Source organism: Rutilus rutilus (assembly GCF_951802725.1).
Source record: "Rutilus rutilus genome assembly, chromosome: 13".
Lineage (NCBI taxonomy): Eukaryota > Metazoa > Chordata > Actinopteri > Cypriniformes > Leuciscidae > Rutilus > Rutilus rutilus.
Window position 1 is genome coordinate 26,868,742 of NC_140218.1, and position 21,268 is coordinate 26,890,009.

The following is a 21,268-nucleotide window of genomic DNA, read 5'->3' on the forward strand; positions in this document are numbered from 1 at the left end:
GGCCGATCTCCATGTTGGGAATCAATCCAAATAAAAAGATGTAATCATATTGTGTGTGAAAGCAGACCTCTGTGTATTCCCAGACTATCTCGTGGGATCTGCTTAAAGCTGACGGTGTGTTAACACGCTCACAGCTGCTCGAGGCTTGAGAACATGTTAACAGACACTCTATCACAGTGAAATAAGGAGAGATGCATTAGACAATGCTGTCAGGGGATATGCACACATCTTAATAGCTCATTTTCTGGTTTGGTTAAAATATACTTGTATTATTATGACCTTTTTAGCAATTTAAGTTATTTAGGTTTATTTAAGTATTATTATTATTATTGTAATAATTACAATACAATAATTAATAATAATAATAATAATAATAATTATTATTATTATTGTTACAAATTAATAATATTAATACTTTTTTTACCACATGTTTATTTTCAATAAAAAAATAATAATCCTGTTATTGTTATAAATTAATAATAATAATAATTCATTTATTTTCTACACGTTTATTTGAAATTTTCAATAATAACAATATTATTGTTTTATGACCCTGTTATTGTTATAAATTATATGTATTATCTAAATAATAATAACAATAATAATCATATTTTCCAGATATTTTATTTTCAATAATAATTACTATTATTATTATATAGATTACCATTATTGTTATAAAATTGATAGTTATTATTTTTATTATTATTATTATTTTTTTTTTTTTTATATATATATTATTTTTGTCCAGACATTGATTCTCAATAGATTGTCATTACTGTAAACAGTTTTTTTTTACATTAATATACAATTTTAATAAGTCAGCATAAACTGAAGATTGTACAATATTCATAATCATATTCATAATGAAGCATATGATTTAAACTAATATATCATTCTTATTTTCACATTACAGTTTATTTCTCATTTGTTTGCATTACAGTAATGGGAATGGTTCTTTATTTTCATGAAAAGGACACAATGAAACCTTGATGATCCTAAAACAGGCTTTTCTTTAAGCAAAATATAATTGATACATTTTTCTTGAATATGACCATGACACGTTCTTGACATGTTTCCTGAGATGTACACTCAAGGCTGTTTCTGTTAGTCATCAGTGAAGAACGTGTGTAACGTTAGTATCCGCTTCTCCTGAAACCTCTGCATTCAGCTCGGACTAATCACAATAATTACACTGTTTACACCCGAGCCCACCTGTCCACCCTCACTCTCCTCCCACGCATCCCTCCATCTCTCCCCCCTCCTTTCTCCATTTCCTCTGCTCTCATATTCATCTCCACCCTTCTTGTATACCTGCACTGCTTACAGTATGACTCCTTGTTACCACCTCCTCTCTCTGTCCACGTTTTTATCTCTACATGCATCTCCAGACCCCTACACACACGTGTACACACAGCAACAAGGGACATTTCCTCTGCCTCCGAGGAACTCTTTAAAAAGCCTCACACCTCTACGAAGAGGAAACGAGTGTGGAGCGGATGGAGCAGCTGCTACTGGGATGACCGTATCAAATCAGTCCAGGAACTTCCTAGATGCTGAGCCTAAGCAAAGCACTCACAACCTCTGATAAAAATAAAATAAAATCCTGTTAATCTCATTGGGTAAAACTGCTACACACTTTTTGCTCACCAAGGCTACATTTTTTTAAATAAAAAATGCAGTAACATTTAAGATAACTGTTTTCTATTGATATATATTTTAAAATGTAATTTATTTCTGTGAATTTTCAGCATCATTACTCCAGTCTTCCGTGTCACATGATCCTTCAGAAATCATTCTAATATGATGATTTGATGCCCAAGAAACATTTCTGATTATTATCAATGTTGAAAACAGTTGTGCTGCTTCATATTTTTGTGGAAACCTTGATACTGTTGAATGGTAGTGTACATACAGTACATAAACAGAACGTGCTGATACTGTATAAAGTAAAAATGTATATATTTGGTCTAAATAAATGTACAAATAAAACAGTCGTTTTAAATGATATAAGTTTATTTAGGAATTACAACATTATAATGTATATTATGAAAAATGGATATTTATTTTGAGATCTGTTAAAGATTACATTTAACAGTGTTATTCAATTATTAGTGTTATATCAGTCACAGTTAGTTGCAGAAAGGAAGAGTAGTTGAGGCAGGATATATATGCAGCAGTCACTTTATTAAACAATAATCCAAAACAAAAAAACAGTTAGGAGCATGGGAGAATACTGGGACGCAGGAGAATATCAACCAACTAAAAATAAATGAGAACGGACCAAGAATGACTCAAACTAAAGGCTATAAATACACAGAGTAAGGACTAAACACGGACCAGGTGAATGAAATCAATCAAATGAGTTCCTATGACAACAAATGACAAAATTCTAGAAACCATGGAAACAAAAAGAAAACTCATTCAATCCCACAATGCACTGCAATAATGAGTGTACAACTGATGTACACACATTAGGCTTGTTTGAGATGAGCAAAATCTGCGCAGAATCGATCACCGGTGATCAGCGCGAGATGCATGCCGGTTAGAAATGTGTCCGAGTGCGGTCCGACTTGCTCTGATGTCATGCTGACGTATGTCAAAAATCTCTCGCGAGCGCAAGGCACACCTGTCGGATTCTGCAGTCGAGCGCAGTTGCTCTCCACTGACTGCGCTGATCAGAAGCATGATGGGAAACGACTTGCTGACGACACAGCTTAATGTTAATTGGTTTAAACAACCGTGATGTATTGTTCTCTTTTAAAATGTTTGATTTTAAAACTCTGATATCATGTTTTATGTGTATACGTTATGTGTGAATATTCCCAAACTATCTAACAGTGCGATCTCTATGGGTTATGCAATTTAATTTTTATAAAAAATAAATAAATAAAAACACATATGTCTGTATTAAAGAAAAAAATATTGATAAACATGTATTTGGAATGGAATTAAATAACAAGTACTTTGGGTGTCTTGTTCATTTTATTTATTTTCATATAAAAGCAACATAAATTGAATTACATCCAGTTTATTAGCAACACTGTGCACGAGCGTGAATCCCGCGATATCCATCTTTGATCTCGCAGGTGTCAGATCCACTACGAGAAGAGAGATCTGTCCGGCTTGCCTGCGCTTTTTTCACTCCTCCTCTCACTGCAGCCGCCTACTCTCGACTACATTTCAGGCGAGGCAAGGCGCATCTCAAACAAGCCTAAAGGCTAGAGAATACCCATAATGCACTGTGAGAGTCGCACGCCGAATGAATTCCCACGTCTCGCCAGAAGATGGCGACCACAGCTCAATCATCCATCCATCCGTTTTCCAAACCGCTGGTCCAATGTGGGTACAGCGTAATATCATATAAACTCCTTTTTAAGTGATTATTAAATTGTTTAATTAGGTTTATACATGCTAGTTTCCATGACAGAGTTCAAGATAAATCTTTTCACCACTACTTGAGCTGCGAGTTTGATACGTTTCAAATGATTATTAAACAGCAAACACCAGCTTTGCAAAAGCGGCTGCCCTTCCGGCGCACTCAGTGTCTGAGTTCACTCACTCCTTCAAGTCAACTATATAGAAAATAGTAAATGAGGGTACAGAGGACGATTTCAAACACAGCTCATGAAAACGAAAACGAAATCAATCTGAATGTTACATTAATAAGATTAACTTTAAGTAAGAGTTAGATGATGACAAAGATAATCTCAATAAAAAAAATAGGATAAATGAGCAGCACAATAAAATTTCCAATATCGACCAATACTGATAAATGAAAGAATCGCTAATATCAACCGATGTGGTACGGATATATTTTGTGCATTACTTCTTTAAACATGCTGTAGGCTGTGTAAAGTTGCCGTTTAACCGTAAACATTGAGTCTTATTCCGAGCATATTAAATCAGTTATGAGCTCAGCCATGTTTCGTTTGGAGCTTTGATTCGGTGGAGCCACCTTACAGTCAAAACACGTCCCTGTCGTATAAAAAAGCCTCCTTACTACTGCTGTGGTATTGCACTTGGCACGTGGACTCGCCTGTGGACCGCCCCTCACCCTTAACGTCCCATTACACGTGGGAACATGTTCCTCTGGGCTCTCTGCAGAACACAGAGGCACAGAACAGGGGTCTGCTGTTACTGCACAGACATATGGAGGGAGGGGAAGAAAGAATAATGGATAAATAGAGGAATAGAGGGATGAAAGGCTGCTGCAGGAGTCGTGCGTAAGATTTGGTCTTGCAGATGGAATTATGGGTTTGTTCTGGCTGCAGGCCGGCCGGTCTGAGGGAGGTGGAGTGGATTGGCATTTTGTTAAATGAGGGAAAAATGAAAAGCGGAAAGTGTGGATTGGATAAGGAGAAAGAAAGTCAGAGCGAGCGATTGAGGGAGAGAAAGAAGGTTGCATACAGGAAGAAACAAAAGAGTGCTGGCGAGGAGAGGAGGAAAAAGATTAGCGAGAGGAAAGAGAGAAGTATTTTGGATTCAAAAGGAACGATCAGGCTTGTGCGGCAACAAAACTTTTACCATGGTGACCACCAAAATAGCATAGTTGCTGCACTTATTAGTGGTTATATCTCATACTTGGGGATCAGAACAAACCCCTAATCCTTTGGCGTGTAGCTCGTCCAGCACTATTTGTGCTAAGGACATGAGTGATGCCTAAAAATCTCATTTTGGAGAGATGTGATATTACTTCTCTCAGCAGATAGACTTAAATTGTTTTGTTGTTGGACACTGAAACAGCTGAAAACATCCCAAAGACACACATATATCTATACTTGAGCTTTTTTGATGAGGTCTGTAAGTAATCACTTACAGTAGTAACATGATAAAAAAAAAAACATTTAGAACACCTTAGTAGTGACTGCATAGCAACGCCCTGGCAACCACCCATTGGCAGTTTTGTGTGCTGCACATTTTACAAAGCTTCCAGAAACTTAAGAGAGTACAATGCAGGCTACGCACAAAAGCTTATCCTGAAATGGAGCTATCAGGACAATCAGTTTTTTGTGGATCACAAAGTGTCTTATTATTTGTAGTTGCATTTTCTATTAACAGATTCAATTATAAGTTGTATGTTGTTGCTACGATGTAAACAAAGGTCAGAGCTGTTTGCCTCTGCTCGCCTGCTAGCCAACAATAGTGTTGATATAGTGTTTACTGTAGCTTTTGTAAGATTGTTCGCTGCCCCTTAGGGAAATTAACCATGGTTTTGTGATCGATTACTGTTTGCATTAACATCGTTTTCTGACAAGTATCACGATTAAATGGTGGATTACATCGTATCTAAAATGTGTAAGAAAATGACACAAAAAACATACCACTCTGAAACGTCCTGTGAAATCCATGCTTGCAGAGTCAATGTTGTTAACATTCTTAAGTCTGAATCGAGCATGAATTGGTTTAAAATTGACGCCATCCTTAATATTTACACCTGAGCCAATGAAACTCACAGTTATGCCAAGGGACGGGACATTTCCAGAACACGCGCTACCAATCATAAAACACTGGGCCAGCTAACCAATCACAGCACATTTCGTATTCCGGAAGGAGGGGCTTCATCGAAACGGGAAATAAACGACACATTTGAGACAGACTGGGGAGAGAGGAGCCGTAATAATATAAAATATGTGAAAAATAATGTGTTTGTGTGCAATCAAGCATAAAAGCATATTCTAGTACACACCAAAATCAAAATCAAGACTTCGTAAAAGGACATAATAGGACACCTTTAAAAAAAATTCAAGTTTTTAAAAGGTAGTGTATTTGGTAAATTACATTTTTGTAAAGGAAGACCAAAATACAGTTACAGAGAAAGGGTGAACGAGTAGTGTATGAAAACATGAACAGGATGGATGAGGAAATGTTTATGGAATGACTGACACACAGAGGAAAAAAAGGAATAGATGGATGGAAGCAGGGGGAAGTTACCAGAGGAAGCGGGAAAATGTTCCCAGGGAATTAAAAGGAAAATGAAAAAGCTATAGGGGCTTTGAAGAAGAAACATCTGCTCATAGCGACAGACTTTAAGAGAGTGTGAGGGTCAGTAATTGCTGATGTCTTTAACACAGTCGCAGTGATATCTTTTACACCTGGTAAAAATAGTCACACTGTGTTTCACCTAACACTTCTCTTCCCTCACAGCATTACAGGCAGGTTGTGCAGCTCTCTGTGTGTGGGGAGAGACGCAGAGACGTTTCTTGTCTTTGCATACCGTGGGGAAGATGTCTTTTTCCACCGCAGTGAAATATTATCCTTGAATTCTGTCCGCACTGCGTTTTGAGACATAATCGCTCACTTTCTTCAAATGTGACGGCAGCTTTTTTAGCCAAGAAAAGAGGAAACTTAATATCATAATGGGATCCCACCTAGCAACACACAAAAACACTGATGAGAACAAACACTGGCTATTGGGATAATAGTGCACTGCACAGAATTACACTGGAGATCTCGGATCAAATGATGAGTCAAGAAAGAAATGTTAAAAATCTCTGCTGATAAATCAGATTCTTTCATCAAACTGGAAATAGAACAGTAAAACAGTTTACAGTGTTACTGAATGTATCATGGTTTTCATAAAAATATTAAGCAGCGCAACTGTTTTCAACATTGATATTAGAATGATTTCTGAAGGATCATGGACACTGAAGACTGGAGTAATGATGCTGAAAATTCAGCTTTTTAAAGTTCTTCTAAATTATAATAATATGTCACAATGTTCCTGTTTTTACTGTATTTTTGATCAAAGAAATCTTATTGAGCAAAAGAGACATTTCAAAAACGTTTGAACATTTTTGAACAGTAGTGTACTTATCACATGACCTCATCATGTTGCTTGTGTAGTTCAGTGATGTCTGGTTATCATCCAAATAATTTTTAATCAAATTTTGCGTACAATTATATTTTGGCAGTCTGATCGAGTAATACTGTAATCTAAGAAGCAGAAAATCTTGATCTATTCATCAAACTGGAAATAGAAGGTTAAGTTACAGTACTTTCGTTGCACTGTATAGGATAGTGTCACGTACACTGATTGTGTATTATTGTATGCTGCATATTTTGGCAAAAATAGTTGGTAATCAAGGTGTTCAATTCAAAATGAAAGTGTAGTAGTGTAGTAGAGAGCATCACACTACTAATCACTTGCTCTGTACATCTAATCAAGAGAGTGTTTGATTGGATAAAATTAAGGACACGCCCACGAGTCCAGGATGAGTCATCAGGATTTTTGGTCAATTTTAAATGTGCTAATTTTTGGCCTATGCTAGCATATGTATGACTCCAGTCCAAACTGACATGCTAAAAGCCACAAAGCTCCCATTTTGATTTCATTTGGTTTTAAGGAAACACAGACGCATCTCCAGCATGTATTTTCGGAGACACAAACACCCAAACGAACAAGTCCCTCCGTCCTCCAGTGCCTCATAAGTTATGTTTCATTGTCTTGTTGAACAAAAACATACAATCTTTTAATAACTCTCTATCTCACTCCCTAGACTCACCCACACACACACACACACACACACAGTCGTAGGTCAAGGCCTAGTGTAGTGTCTGTGCACTTCAGAGTGACTTCTCCATGCCTCAGCCCTTTTCCTGTGGCCAAACAAACAGGGCAGGATTGGGCAGGGAATCGGATGTGCGGGGAGGGGGAGCGCTTCGTGTTACATAAGCGTGAATGTCAGCACACACACACACACACACACACACACACACACACACACGTTTTCCCGCCTGCCACACTAATGATGCCTCCGCCCCCTTTACCCCACAAGGCAAAACATGTAGACATGTAAACATGGTGTGTGTCTTGTTTGGGTGTGTAAGAGACTTGTCATGTACATACTGTGCCACAATTTATGTTGTTGTGTCCTGTTATTTTGTACAAGATCATCCGAGAGGAATGTGCGTACTAATGCGTTTGGTTACTGCCCATCACCCACAATCCCTTGCATCTCACTTTTTCTCCAGTCTCAGTGTTATCAGCAGATAGTTTGCTTATCTGTTGCTTTGGGGAAGCATTTCCTTCTCCCCATCTCAACCGATCCCTCTTCACCACTCCCTTCCCCTCGTCTCAGGACAAACGGATGGAGAGGGGAAAGACGACGGGGTTATGAGTGAATGTATCTCTGTTGGACGGTGGAGGCGATGCAGAATTTGGGTTTGAGTCATGTTCCTGTTCTCTGTTTCAGATCAACACAGCCTGCATCCCAGCGCAGCCCTCCGAACTGGTAAGACTTTCTTTCAATTTTTCTTTGTTTCCTTCCTTTTATCTCATCATTTATCATCTTTGTTCTTTTTACTTCCATTTATACCACTCGCTGGCTCACTCATTATTTACTTCCTTGTTCATTTACTCGTTCATTTATTCCTTTTTCATTCACACTGTCATTTGGTCACTTGTCAAAAATGACTTTTCTGTTATCCTTTGTTTTAAAAGCATGTCAGTAAGAGTCTCTTATGCTCACCAAGGCTGAATTTGTTTGATCAAAAATACACTAAAACAGTAATATTGTGAATTGCTGAATAAAAGTATGAATTTCTTTAACAAGCATCTTACTGACCCCAACTTTGAATTGTAGTGTATTAATGTGCTAATCATGAATTAGCTGAATTAAAGTGTCTTATGACTTTGTTGGTGTCTCAAAACCTTTTGAGCTGCCTAACTAGACCAGCATTTTCTAACATAATGCCTATGATGGCCAAGACTACTGTTTAGAAATGCTGAGACCATATGTGTGTGTTTGATGTCCTAAAACTCAGGGTAACTTTAACTTTCATTAGTGTGTAAATATTTAGGTTGCTATTCTGTTTGATTCTTTTCATTTAGTTAAGTATGTTGATGTAATCAAGGGTGTCCTGTACTTTTTTGAGGGGTCACCAGTTGTACTCCTGGTTCAGATAATACATAAATATTGCATTATGCTTCTGGAAGTAATGAATGAAAGATATGGTACATTTTTGTGGTGTTCCTCTGTTCATATATCTGTGTTCTCATCTTCTGCAGCGAAGGGGAACATCCTCCTCTAGACACATTCAGCATCTGGTAAGAACTTTTTCATTATTTTTTCATTATCTCTCACAACTGACACATGGCTCTTCCTCTAGATCAGGGATTCACAACCTTTTTGGTCAACCCCTTTGACCATTTAAGATCTAAATCAAGATGATAACCAAAAATGTCACCACAATATATTTTATTTTATAGTTTTGTATTTTTATATTTTGTATTTTTTTTTGTTTGCTGTGACGCCAGAAGCCATTGAGTCAATATTTAATTGTCTGCATTAGACTCCACTGTCTCAAGAATAAGTTATCCTCTTCTTCATTTTCTTTTGCTGTTGGGCCTCAGACAGTGCTTCAGTTATTAGTGGCATTTGCCATTTTACATATCGCACATATGGATCTCCTTAAAAGTAGAAAAGATATTTAGAAGAAATATGGTTTAAATAAACAGAAAATACAATCTTTTGTACCAAGAGTTGACACAGTCACCTAGACAAAACAGTTTATTGAAATTATTGTTACCAAACACATGGATATAATCTTATTTTGTCCTTTTTACAGGGCTCGACCAAGTCTCTGACCTACAGTAAACAGAGAAACACTCTCCCGAGGTATGTTTGGCTGTAAAGAATCAAAGCTTTTAAAGCATCAAATCTCAAACCATGAAGTTCATTGATCGCTGCAGGATCGGTGGAGAATGCTTAAGTTCTGAGACTTTATTTCCTCTGCTAATCTCTACTTATCTCAGATAAGTTACCTCATCTCAGCAGGGTTTTATTCCCTTCGGATTTGATGTGAAAAGTCAAAAATCTCTTTTGGCCGCAGTGTGGTGAGGAGCAGACAGCTAATGTGTGTCAGGGTGCGTGGTTAGACAGCTCAGCTGTGTCCAATCAAACAACTCTCAGGACAAACTCCAGTCATCCAATAAAATAACATTTACTGGACTTCGCATCATTCTTGATGATGATTTCAGCGGTTTTGGATGGATGTATGGACAGATAGATGATGGATGGATGGATGGATGGACAGATAGATGATGGATGGATGGATGGATGGATGGATGGACAGATAGATGATGGATGGATGGATGGATGGATGGATGGACAGATAGATGATGGATGGATGGATGGATGGACACTGATAGATGATGGATGGACAGATAGATGATGGATGGATGGATGGATGGATGGATGGATGGACAGATAGATGATGGATGGATGGACAGATAGATGATGGATGGATGGATGGATGGATGGATGGAGAGATAGATAGATGATGGATGGATGGATGGATGGAGATAGATATATGATGGATGGATGGATGGACAGACAGACATATATCTGATGGATAGATCGATAGATAGATAGACAGACAGACAGACAGACAGATAGATGATGCACGGACGGACAGACAGATAGATAGATAGATAGACAAACGGACAGACAGTTAGATGATGCACAGACAGACAGATAGATAGATAGATAGATAGATAGATAGATAGATAGATAGATAGATAGATAGATGATGGACAGACAAACGGACAGACAGATAGATGATGCACGGACGGACAGAGATAGATAGATAGATAGACAGACAGACAGACAGACAGATAGATAGATAGATAGACATAGACAGACAGACAGACAGACAGATAGATAGATAGATTGACAGACAAACAGACAGATAGATAGATAGATAGATAGACAGACAGACAGACAGATAGATAGATAGATTGACAGACAAACAGACAGATAGATAGATAGATAGATAGATAGACAGACAGACAGACAGACAGACAGACAGACATCATATCATATCATATCATATCTCATCATATCTCATCATATATCATATTTTATCTATCATATCATATCATGCATCCTTTTTTCTTAAAAATTTTCCAGCCATCCCTTCTTGTAATTTTTGTTTCTAGCTGTCCAAACTAGTCTAGATGGTTAATTGTTTGGGCTGAAAGCTGGTAGACAGGGTTTACACTTGGTAGACCATCTTGCTCAATCCGAGAGGTATTAATAGGTCATCTTGGACCAGCAACAAGTTTTGAAGTTTTGTGGCTTTTAGTTCATGTCTATTAGCTTTTCAAGTCATTTCACAGGATCTTTAATTAAGCTGGCGTGATCAGGTTTTCCCTTCTCTCTCTCAGGAGCTTCAGTGTGGATCGGGTGATGGACAGAGTGATGGAGAGGCATTATGATTTCGACCTCACGTACATCACGGAGAGGATCATCTCTGTGTTTTTTCCTCCTCTGCTGGAAGAACAGCGGTACCGCCTCAACCTCAGGGAGGTGGCAGCCATGCTCAAGTCCAAACACCAGGACAAGTTTCTGGTACGCCACTCAGTGTGTATTTATTGTATGTCTGCATCTGAAGGAAGCTTGTGTTAAAGGCATTTTCATTGTTCCGGTCCATTTTTATCCAACAGTTATTCAATCTGTCTGAGCGAAGGCATGACATCACCCGTTTAAACCCGAAGGTAAGGCTCAGTTTTTATGATTGTATGTGTTTCTATCACTAGTTGCTTTGCGGTTGAACTTTTAAAGACCCAATTATGCGATTACACCAGCCAAGATTAAAAAACCTCTGTCTCTCTCTCCCTCAGGTTCATGACTTCGGCTGGCCAGATATGCACGCTCCTCCACTGGATAAGATCTGTGCCATGTGCAAAGCAATGGAGAACTGGCTGAACTCCGACCCCCATCATGTGGTCGTTCTGCACTGTAAGGTCAGAGGTCATAGTAGTCATTGGACAGTTCATGTCAGGGTCACAGACACTGAGAGAATACTAAAGGGTGTTGACATGACCCTTAAGGACCACCCAGCAGAGAGTCGCCACAGATGATAACATGAAGCCAGACCTCAGAGGATGTCTAGTTTGACAAGCTTTTAGTTTGTGTGAGATGAGAAAGCAGTGATACATGTCAAATTTTGTAAATTTTTGAAATTCATGTTCAATTTTGAAAATTAATTCAAATTGTTTGGCTTTTCGATAGTGGTCTCATACTTTTATACCCGACTGTACAAGAGAGTTCAAAACCTGATTCTCTGTTCGCCTTCTTTATTTGGAACAGATTGTAAGTGTAAATCCTATCTGTAGAAGTTGTATTGATTAGTATTGATTGTTTTTCAGGGCAACAAAGGAAAGACAGGTGTTATCATTGCTGCCTACATGCATTACAGCAAGATATCAGCAGGGTAAGTTCATCCGTTCTACATTAGATCAGTGGTTCTTAACCAGGGGACTGGAGCCCTCTAGGGGGCCTGAGCAAACTTCCAATAAAATAATGCTATTTATTTATTTGTTATGTATTAAAATAATCGAATTGAATTAAAGACAGGGTAGGGGATTTGTTCCAGATTTTTTATGCTGGTTGAAAGTCTCTTCACAATCCTGATAGCAACCACTAAGTAAAATTGTCCAAATGTATTTATATGTACAGTATATTCAGTAGTCAACATTTTAAGTGAATCAAAGTTCATCAAAGTTGTCCTAAGACAAGAACGGGTATTATTAAAAATTCATGTATAACTTTGATGAAAGGTTTTGATCCACTTCAAATGTTAACTACTGTATATATGTGACCCTGGATCACAAAACCAGTCACAAGTCGCACAGGGATATTTGTGGTAATAGCCAACAAAATATTGTATGGGTCAAAATGATCGATTTTTCTTTTATACCAAAAATCATTAGGATATTAAGTAAAGATAATTTTCCATGAAGATATAGTTAATTTCCTACCATAAATATATAAAACATTTATCTTTGTGAGTGAATGCAGCACAATCGCGAACATAAATGGACAACTTTAAAGGCGATTTTCTCAATGTTTCGATTTTTTGCACCCTCAGATTCCAGATTTTCATATAGTTGTATCTCGGCCAAATATTCCTATCCTAACAAACCATACATCAATGGAAAGCTTATTTATTCAAAAAATTGACCCATGTGACTGGTTTTGTGGTCCAGGGTCACATATCGTCTGTGGAAGTAACACACTGATCCAACAAAACCAGACGAAGTGCGTCTGTCGGTGCAGAGTGAATTGGCCTTTAGTCCAGATCAAACAGCTTAAAGGTGAACTAAGTAACTTTTTTACCTTAACCGAACAGCTTCGGAGTCATTGGAATAGTTATATGACTTTTTTCGGGTTGAATGGTGGTCGTCTCGCACCCCCCAAGCGCCTGTGAGCTGAAAAACCACCCTTGCAACTTTGGGCCGGCGGGCTCACGATGTAACGAATTGCTTTACGGCAAAAAAATCTGCAAAAATTCTGTCATTATTGCGCTCCCTCACGCTGTTCGAACCCAAATGAAGAAGACGTTTTGAAGAATGTCCCATCTGCTTTGATGTCGTTGATCTATAGCCTCTGGTGTCTGAGAGTCGCCAACGAGTTTTTCGACGGTATTTGTCAAATATCTATTCCGAAGCTGTAGGGGGAGCTCTATAGAGAAACCTGCGAGCAAAAAGCGAGAATACAGCGAAGAAAATCCCGAAACTACATAGCCCTGCTTTAAATTTTTAATTATAAACTTAATTTTGTTGTTGTTGTTGTCTTTAAAACCAGAATGTGTTGTAAGTGTGCTTTTTCTCTAATGTCTTCAACTGCATTTATGTACACAGGGCAGATCAGGCCCTCAGCACATTGGCAATGAGGAAGTTTTGTGAAGATAAAGTGTCGTCCTCTCTCCAACCCTCTCAGAACAGGTACATCGTTCCTGATTTTTAATCTTTGTTGATTCTTTATTGACTATTGCTATTCACATACTTGTTTTTTTTTCATTGTTAACTTTGATGTCTCTCTCTGCAGGTATATCTATTACTTTGGAGGGCTGCTCTCAGGGGCCATCAAAATGAACAGCAGTCCTCTCTTCCTCCATCAGGTCCTCATTCCTACCATCCCCGGCTTCCAGGAAGATGGAGGTGAGTGAATGTTTTCCTGACATTCATATAAGCCCTCGATGAGGTCATGTGTGTCTGTGAGGCTGTATTCATTTGTTAAGCGAAACCTCCTTCACATTCACACACACATTTCAAGTTTGTTTTAATCTTTCGCAGTGGAGGAGAGACACTCAGAGGGAGTTTGCCAAATCCTCCTTCATATCTCGCGTTTTCCTCACTCTCTTGACAGGTTTCTTTCCTTTCCTGAAGATCTATCAGTCCATGCAGCTCGTCTACACTTCTGGCATATAGTGAGTGCGGATCTATTGGAGACGTTCACATAATTTAAAGCATGATTAGAGGTGTTTGCTTGGACAAATATTACAATTACTGCTGCTTATTACTTAGGGGCTTGTTCAAATCATTAATCATAAGTATTACAATTTGGCATGTAGAATGATGCCTCACATTTTGTAGTTTCTTAAAAAAAGGTTTGCTGCAACTTTTTTAAGCAATCACACTTAAGGTTTTCACCTGGTGGGGAAAAAATCCCATAGACATTCATTATAGGAGGGCCTGAACCACCCACAATGCCCTAGCAACAACCTAACACCCTACCAACCACCCACAATGCCCTATCAACACCTTACCAACTGCATGAAAACAATTTAAAACCACTCAGAACACTTTAGCAACTGTATAGCAACACCCTATACAAGCAACCATCTAACAACCACCCAAAATGCCCTAGCAACCTTCCAGATCACCATAACAACCACCCAGAAAGCCATAGCAACAGCCACCATCAAGTATACCCGAACAACACCTTAGCAACCTCCCAGAACACCCACCCAGAAAGCCCTATCAACACCTTAGTGACCGTCCAGATTACCCTAACAACACCTTAGCAACCTCTCAGAATGCCCTAGAAACCTCCCAGAAAACCATAGCAACCATCCACAATGCCCTAGCAACACCTTATCAACTGCATGAAAACAATTTAAACAATTTACCCTAGCAACTACCCAGAACTTCCTAACAATATTCTAAATCTTCCTAATATATCCTAAAACTCACGAGCAAGCACACAGAATGCCCTAGCAAATCCCTAGCAAACACACTCAGCACACTAGCACTGCATGAAAACAAATTAAAACAACTTTAAACACCGTAGCAACTGCCTAGCAACACTATGACACCACCCTAAAATCACATATGGTGTTAATTGTGTTAATACTTTGTGGGTAGACTTTTTACTTTAGCCAGTAAGTAACCACATAGCAACCTCCCAGAACACCCAAGCAACCATCTAGAATGCTATACTAAAACCTTGTCAATCATCAACTGACTATGCTATAGCAACACCCTAGCAACCACCCAGACTACCCTAGCAGCAACCTAACAACATCCCAAAATACCCTAGCAGCAACCTAGCAACCTCCCAGAATGAACTAGTAACATGAAGTACAACCGCCCACAAACACCTTTTATGCATCTGCATAGCAACACCATGGCAACACCCTAAAATCATGAAGGATAGTTTTTAACCCTTCTTCAGGAAATGAAAATCTAGTTTAAAGAGTATATATGCGTTTGTGTTGTGTAGTGATCTGCAGGGCTCTGGGAGCAGACGGCTGATTGTTACTATTGAGCCTGCACTGCTGCTGAAAGGAGACATCATGGTATGTGCGTCTGTTTTTATCTGACCCTGATATATTACAACTGTCAAAACCGTAGATCCATCCATCACTTTAATCTCCCTCTCTTGCTCTCTGTCACTTTTGTGGTCTCTCTGCTTGTCTATCCTGTAGGTGAAGTGTTATCACAGACGGGTTCAGTCTGCTGAGAGGGATTCTGTGTTTCGACTGCAGTTTCACACATGCACCATTCATGGAGCTCAGCTCTGGTTCGGCAAAGGGGAACTGGATGAAGCTTGTTCAGGTACGTTCTTAGTGGGACAAGCCAAGAGTCAGATGCCAAACTCATATATCATCACAATAAAACCAGAGCCGTCTGTCCAACTCTGACCGCCTTGAGCTGAAATGGCCTTGGGATATCAGCTGAGCTTGTTTTTTTATGATGTGCTTTTTTATTTCGGTGGTCTGTGTTCTTTTAGCTGTGCTGTAAATTATTGCCCTCATTCCCATTGGGTAACACCTGCGCACCACAGCTGTGTAATTGAGATGAGATACAGATTTTCACGTGATAATAGATTCTCTGTGGGTTTTACATATGAGCATGGGAGGCAACTTCAATTGCTCGTAAAACTCTGGGAAAATTCCTGGATATGAATCGCTGTTATAATCAAAAACATTAATCCAGTGTGTAGTTTGGAGAGGATATTATATACTAATATGAATTTACAAATCCCATTATTAATGATAAATATTATTAGCTGGAAAGGGTATTCTGTCTTCCTAATGATGAACACTCTCAATTCCCTCTGTTTCCTGTAGATGACAAATTTCCCTCTGATGCCACAGTGGAGTTTGTATTTTCATCTGGGCCTGAGAAAATCAAAGGTAACTTAAAACCTTAATCAAACTGTAGATTAAGGTCTTACTAACTGTTTAATTGCCATTTAAGGGACCATGAAATTGTTTGACAAACAATTTTCTTGTCTGAGCTGACGCACAGTATTTCCAGTTGAAACACCATGTAATGTGGTCTTAATGCAGATGTGTGTGTGTGATTCAGGGAGAGTGACCCAGAGGAATGATCCAGCTGTCAGCGTGGACTATAACACGAATGATCCGGTGGTGCGCTGGGACTCGTATGAGAACTTCAATCAGAGATATCAGGACAGCCTAGAGGGTACAACTATTCATTCTTACAACTACGCACTGGTGTTTATTCAGCCCTTCTGTAGATAGTATATAGGACTTTCCCTTTTTTCTTTAGAAATAAAAGTGGTTGATACTATGTAGACATACAGTACTCTTACATTTAGCCAGAGCATTATTTGAAACTAAGCTTAATTGGGTAATTAAAAAATTGTCATGGTTTTGACATCACAACCATAAGCACATCAACAAATGGTCATGTTTACACATGCAGAGGTGTTTTTAATTATAAGTTAGCCAATCATAACCAGCATTAGGGTAAAGCATACAAGTGTTGCACATTCTGTAAAAAGAACATTTTGAAAGTAATGTGTAACATGCTACATTTTGAGTTTTCACCTTAATACTTGTTACTTTTTCAAATGAATAATGAATAATTATTATTTACTGACAAATTAGGGAAAAAATTTAATGTTGCAATATATGTAACGTCATTTTAAAGGGTTCTTATGCTAAGGGTTCTTATATTACACGTTCATCATTTTGTTTATGGGGTCTACTAGAATACATTTACATCAGGGATGGGCAGCTTCGGTCTTGGAGTGCTCTTGGATTTTGTGTATGTGAATTTGTGAATTCTTGTGACGTGTCATTCCCAGAAGAAAACTGAAGACTACTGTCGATGTGTTCAGGAAGTGCAGAAACAGTGCTTACTGATATAGAGAATAACTGCCTTAGGGGTGGATTTGTGCTTTGTAACTTTGCAGACCTTTTTTATGCTCAAACAGCAACATTACACACTAAAGAAGTCTAGTGTCATCAGAATATTAGAATGATTCCTGAAGGATCATGTGACGTGAAAATTCAGTATTGCCATCACAGGAATAAATTACATTTTAAAATATATTTCAATAGAAAACAGTTATTTTAAATTCAAATCCTATTTCACAATAGTACTGGTTTTTTGTTTTTTTTTACTGTATTTTGATCAAATAAATCTAGCCTTGGTGAACATTAAAAACATTTAAAAAATCTTCCCAACCTCAAACTTTTGAATAGTAGAGTACGTGCCATGGACTTAAAGGTACAGTCGCAAAAATAGCCTGTTTAATTCTAAAGTTCAGAGAGAGGTGGGAAATGAAGGCATGAAACTAAATGATGTTTTGCTGCAATGAACCTTGATTAATAATAACAGTGGGCTTCAGGGAAATATAAAAGTGTTCTTTCATAAATCCTTTCAGATATTGCACACACACGTGGACCTGTAGATGGCAGCCTGTACGCACAGGTTAAAAAGCGCCGTGCTGCAGGCTCCACCTCCCTGCTGTCCACCAATGGGAGCCCTGCAAGGAGCTCTGAGGAAAGGCCAAGTCAGCTTCTGTCTGTCAGCACTGATTCTGGACACTCATCTGTCCCACCTGACCGGCTCGATGAACCAACTCGACAGGCCCCGCCTACTCAGCAAGAGAGGGAGGATCTTGAGCGCCTACTGGGTGGGATTGAAGGCGATGGAGGGAGGGATCGTGACCGAGAGACAGCCATTTTGGATGACGGTGATTCCTTGCCTCCTGAAAGGACTGGGTCACTGAGGTTAGGTCGTTCATGCTCATGCCGGGTGGGCTACCGATCCCAGCGCTGTGCTGAGCCTGGATGTGATGGACTCCACCACTTATCAAATGGTTATTGCCTTGATCGTCCCACCACCACTAATGGACAAACAGGGGCTCCTTCTTCAGGTATACCATCTGTCATAGGGCTTTGCCAACACCACAGTGCACTTCCTCACCAAACCCTGCCGCCTCCTGACCTGCTCTGGGACCGCCAACAAGGTCCACAGCACTACCTTCATCGCACTTGCACAGAGGGACCATCACGCCACCTGTGTCCATATCCGTCCCAGGAGGTCAGCACCCATCCTCATAGTCTGTCTCCCCGACTGCTCTGCAGGGCGGATGAGTACATTCCATACCCCCATCATCACCACAACCATCCACATCACCCCAAACCTAGCGGCCCCTATCACGATGTCATGATGGTAGATGGCATAGTGACGCCTGTCTGCCCCTGTCGGGACTGCTGTCTACGACGAGAAGATTTCCACACTCTCCGTTTAGACAGAGAGGAGGCAATACACTGGGAGAGGGAGGCAGAGCTTCTCCGGGACACAGGGTTAAGACGGGGCAGAGAGGCCGATATGCAAAGAGGGACGGATATATGGGATCGGGAGGCAGGGCTAAGGAGGGGACGAGAAATGACTCTCCACTGGGACAGAGACCGAGAAGCAGAACTACAGTGGGAGAGAGAACGAGAGGCAGAATACTGGCACAGAAGGGCCACCGTAACCCCATATGGGCCTCACGGTCATGAATTACCAGCATTTAACTTCGATCCCCTCCCTGCAGGCCATCCCGCATACCCCGAACCCTCCCGTTCACACTCTCATGCCCATCTTGATCTCAAATACAGCAGCAGCTCCAGTGGGTACCAGACACCGCACCAGACGTGCCCCTGCTCCCCTTACCAGCCGTCACCCTCAGAGAGCCGTGGATATGCCTCGGGTTACCAGTCTGAGTCCACGTCTCCTCTTCCACCTCCCTCCGCCTCCTGCCCTGGCCCAGTGCACCATGCCAGCGGACCTACAGAGAACCAAACAGACCCCCATCCTCAGCAGTACCCCTCTAACACAAATACAGGTGAGAAATGACTTGACAGCTACAATTACATTCTTTTATTACCTTGTATTGGACTATCTTTGAATTTTGAAGCTTTAGCAAACATGTTTTGGGTCATCTTATAAAATTAAAGAAATGTGCATTCCTATCAGATTGTCCTGGCACAGATAGCATAGGCTGGCGTAATCACATTACCCATGGTTCCCTGCGGCAGACACATCGAGATCCACATGCTCCATATTCAACACCCTCTGATATTTCAGGACCTCCAACACCAGTCCACACAAGCAGCCCTTTGCGAACGCAGGAGAGGTAACAAGCTCCTGCATTTATCAGTAGATTGAGGTAGCTGTTGGAGCAGGGTTGGAACTTTGGTCTACCATTGCAGTAGATGAACATGTTATCTTCTGACTTTAATACCGTGTTAATTTCCTCTTCCTTTTTTAGTCCTATCCTGAGTGTCCGTGAGTATGACTCAAGAGAGGTCAACAGTGAAAGCAGTTTGGCCCACTCCCACAACAGGCCGCACCCACCTGCCCTACAGTGCAACAGTGTCAGTCCAGGCTCTCGTCAAACTCTACTGTCTTCCAATCAAGAGATTGCTGAGATACACCCTTTTCCTCCCACACCCACCACTGCCCAACAACCCTCCACCTATTCCCCGCCTACAACACCCCCCACCCCACAAATCTCAGCAGAAAACCCTGCCCCCTTAACATCTCCATCAGAATCCACCCAACCCCAGACAAACTGCTCGCCTGCTGCTGCTACAGTGCCACCCACAGGGGAAATGGTACCACAATCAACTGAGACTTTTAAACCAGCACATTCACCACGTCCCTCCTCTCCCATCCCAACCGAGTCCATCCCAGCTCACTTGCATAGCAATGGAGTATCACCATCTCCAGAACCAGGTGTCCCTAAACCTGCTTCTTCTGCCCCTGCGTCCCCTCATCCACCCACTAGCGACCACGAGAGTTCTTCCTCCCCTGAACCCCCAGTACCTGGATTTGCCACGCTGGGCAGGAAGCTGATGTTGGGCTCTGAAACCTCCCTTCCTGCAGGGCACAGTATAGACGGCAGCCCCAACTCCACTCCTACCTTCCCCATCTCTCCAGCCTGTTGCACCCCATCTCCTCCACCAGGCTCCTACTCAGGGTGCCCAGCCACCTCTGTCCCACAGCCTCCTCTCCCTGAGAAACGCCGCCCATCCGGGCAGCCAGGCTCACCCAATGGGAGGCCTGGAACGCTGAGGGGGTCCATGAGTCATCACAACTCTGGGCAGCACCACGTTACATTCTCACCTTCAGTAGGAGAGCTGACCATGAATGCTGGTCAGGGAGAAGTTGGCGTGGAGGGTGAGATGGGCAGCCGTGTCAGTGTAAAATTCGTGCAGGACAGCTCTCGGTTTTGGTATAAACCTGGCATCTCCAGAGAGCAAGGTGAGACAATCACTTCGGACCTTATATTTAACTATATGATATATGCAGTTTAGAGGTATCTTCTTAATCAGTTGCTGATTAGGGCTGAGTAAAAATGTGGATCTCGAGTCATAGAGTTAAAGGGAAGTTTACTGGAAAATAATGGCTTGAGATTTCTTTAGTTTGAGTTGCCCTTGTTGGCTTATGAACTGGTTCATTTTAGTGAGTCCAAAACAAAATGAAGCCAGCATTATCTGACTCACTTATAAATGACTCTTAAGAGTCAAAAAGAGAATTCACGATTCATGAACAAATTGACACTTTCGAGCTTGTCCTTTGAATGAATCAGTCAAAAAGACTCATGAACTCATCTGTTAAATAAACAGTAATGCAATTGTATTATTTAGGCCCTGATGGTAATTTTTTCAAATTATTATTTTCTTAATGTACCAAATTAGAAGATTCCCTGTGAAATTTATCGCAATAACT

General features: G+C 40.3%; 1 protein-coding gene across 5 annotated transcripts in view; it reads left to right on the top strand.

Annotated features, from left to right (window-relative positions):
- The window catches only part of tns2a (tensin 2a), a 57,577-nt gene that overhangs the window by 28,847 nt on the left and 7,462 nt on the right, over positions 1 to 21,268 (top strand). For all 5 annotated transcript variants that reach the window (XM_084427602.1, XM_084427601.1, XM_084427603.1 and 2 more), the window contains exons 4-20: positions 8,193 to 8,231; positions 9,008 to 9,046; positions 9,568 to 9,617; positions 11,168 to 11,351; positions 11,447 to 11,497; positions 11,624 to 11,746; positions 12,152 to 12,216; positions 13,646 to 13,729; positions 13,833 to 13,945; positions 14,154 to 14,214; positions 15,510 to 15,585; positions 15,715 to 15,844; positions 16,360 to 16,425; positions 16,601 to 16,717; positions 17,928 to 19,379; positions 19,511 to 19,670; positions 19,806 to 20,800. In XM_084427602.1, coding sequence (XP_084283728.1) covers positions 8,193 to 8,231; positions 9,008 to 9,046; positions 9,568 to 9,617; positions 11,168 to 11,351; positions 11,447 to 11,497; positions 11,624 to 11,746; positions 12,152 to 12,216; positions 13,646 to 13,729; positions 13,833 to 13,945; positions 14,154 to 14,214; positions 15,510 to 15,585; positions 15,715 to 15,844; positions 16,360 to 16,425; positions 16,601 to 16,717; positions 17,928 to 19,379; positions 19,511 to 19,670; positions 19,806 to 20,800 — 3,805 coding nt within the window. The remainder of the gene's footprint in view (positions 1 to 8,192; positions 8,232 to 9,007; positions 9,047 to 9,567; positions 9,618 to 11,167; positions 11,352 to 11,446; positions 11,498 to 11,623; positions 11,747 to 12,151; positions 12,217 to 13,645; positions 13,730 to 13,832; positions 13,946 to 14,153; positions 14,215 to 15,509; positions 15,586 to 15,714; positions 15,845 to 16,359; positions 16,426 to 16,600; positions 16,718 to 17,927; positions 19,380 to 19,510; positions 19,671 to 19,805; positions 20,801 to 21,268) is intronic.